Source organism: Lathyrus oleraceus, chromosome 7, assembly GCF_024323335.1.
Source record: "Lathyrus oleraceus cultivar Zhongwan6 chromosome 7, CAAS_Psat_ZW6_1.0, whole genome shotgun sequence".
Taxonomy (NCBI): domain Eukaryota; kingdom Viridiplantae; phylum Streptophyta; class Magnoliopsida; order Fabales; family Fabaceae; genus Lathyrus; species Lathyrus oleraceus.
In genome coordinates, this window is record NC_066585.1 from 524021265 (window position 1) to 524023490 (window position 2226).

Here is a 2226-nt window from a genome sequence, read left to right on the forward strand (position 1 = left end):
GCAAAGACATCCATGACAGGACTGACATTTCAACTAATTTGACACCCCAATTATCACATATTTTTCGTATTTAATAAATTTATTATATTAAAAAGAAGAATAAAAGAGTTTTAAAGAAATAGATCAAAATCCAAAAAAAACAACCAAGAGTATTAATTATAATCATCTCCTTAAAAATCTTATCAAAAGAATTTTAAAAAATAAAATAAAACTATAACAATGAAAAAAATAGTATTGAGGAAGAAAACAATAACTTTAAAAATAAAATTCATAAAAATCTTGATATTAATACAGCCGGAAAAAGGCATGATAGCTTTTATTAGTTAAAAAAGAAACAAAAGGTAATATAAGTTTGATAAGACAAAATAATCAATTTAATATCTTATTAAATTTATTTATATTGCTGAGATTAATTTTTTTAAATGAAAAATAATTTAAAATTTTATTTTTAATCATTTCTAATTTATTTTTTGTCCATACTATTTTATTTTAATTCTTACAAAACTTATTAGTATTGTAATTAGTTTTTGTAATATATAAGAAATATTATTTTTCTTACTTAATACTTAACATCGAAGTTTCTAGATAATAAAAAAATTACCAAAATTGTGCTTATTTAAACACAACTGATGACACGGATAAAAGATATGAGATAAATTAATTACCAAGAGAGACACTATGTTGTTTTCCATTCCATTGTTCGTTTTCTTTTCGAGCATTTGCTTTTTAACAGAGCAAATGAAAAATGAAAGTCACGATGTTGAAACAATGGAAATCTCGAATCATCAAGTAGATGAACCTATTTTGAACTTTCAAAGAAAAGAAATATTTAAAGAATGTCGAAGAAATCATGCTTCCGGCATTGGAGGCTTTGCTGTTGATGGTTGTTGCGAGTTTTTACCGGCCGGAGTTGAAGGTACTATCGAGTTTTTTAAATGTGCTGCTTGTAACTGTCACCGGAATTTTCATCATAAAGAACTTGTCACCGGAGATCTATTTAATTTTCCGGCCAACACCGTCTACTACCCTTCACCGACTCCGATCTCTACAATTTTTCCGATTCATGATTACATCCATATGACTGGCTCGTCAAGGGGGACCATAAATGGCGGTGAAGAAAGGTTGACTAGCTTTAAAAAAAGATTTAGAACAAAGTTCAGTCGTGAACAAAAGGAGAAGATGTTCAATTTTGCTGTGAAATTAGGTTGGAAGGTTCGTAAACAAGATAAGAATGCTGTTGAAAAATTTTGTAATAAAATTGGGGTGAAGTTTCAAGTTTTTAAAGTGTGGATACTTAACAATAAACACACCATTGGAAAACAACCTTAGAAAAGAAAATTATAATAAGAATTAATAAAATTAATAAGAATAACATGTATTGTTATGTGTTCTTGTATCGGGCTAGTGCATAGATCGAGAGAATATGATAATGCTGAAAGTGCTGGTTGATCAAGAATTATAATAAACTATAATTTAATTTATTTCTAGTGTTTTTATTTTAATATTTGTTTTTTATTTTATTATTTAAATTGTTGCGCTGGCATGATGATATTGGCTTGAGTGTTTAGGGGTTAATTTCTTTGTAGCTCGATTATGAATGTTGTATTTTTAAGAATGAAGATAAAGATTTAATAATTTGATATTAATCTTCATCTCTATGTGATAATTAATCTTCATGGATTTAAAACTTCAAACCTGTTATCCAAGTTAAATACTAATGGGTTTAAATGTGTTGGTTTGGGTTGAATTTGTACATGAATGGGTTGAATAAAAATAAAAGTTGAATTGAATTGAGTGAATGAATTCGCAGATTGGTGGGTCGGACCCATAAAAATCTTATCTACATCGAAAAAATATAGAGAATGTTTGAGTTCCAATGGATGTTGTGGTCATCTCATGCACGCATTTTTCTTTTGACGAAATCAAAATACATATATACATTAGTTTTTGAGGGTAATGCTAAGAAACTCATTTATAAAAAATTTGTATTGAAAAAAATAATTAAAAAATAATTTTATATTTTTATTAAAATCAATGTATTATTTTTAACACAACATTACTTTTTTTAGTTCTTAACTTGTTCTCCTAGGATACAAGTTAACACTATCTTTTTTTAAATTAATTTTAATAATTTAATAAGTTTTTTTTTCTTATATTAAATGAATTTAAAATGAATCTAAATAATGCTAAATATTTTTTTTCATTTTCATAGGTAAATTAATTGAC

At 26.2% G+C, this 2226-nt stretch overlaps 1 protein-coding gene across 1 annotated transcript; it reads left to right on the forward strand.

The window, feature by feature from the left end:
* Window positions 1-652: 652 nt before the first annotated feature.
* On the forward strand, window positions 653-1481 carry LOC127101656 (zinc-finger homeodomain protein 2). The gene has a single exon (XM_051039126.1). The coding sequence runs from the start codon at window positions 679-681 to the stop codon at window positions 1327-1329; it is 651 nt and encodes a 216-aa protein (XP_050895083.1). The 5' UTR covers window positions 653-678; the 3' UTR covers window positions 1330-1481.
* The last annotated feature ends 745 nt before the right edge of the window (window positions 1482-2226 follow it).

Excerpts from the sequence above, each read along its gene's own strand:
- LOC127101656 (XM_051039126.1), top strand. The coding sequence starts at position 679 with ATGTTGTTTTCCATTCCATTGTTCGTTTTCTTTTCGAGCATTTGCTTT.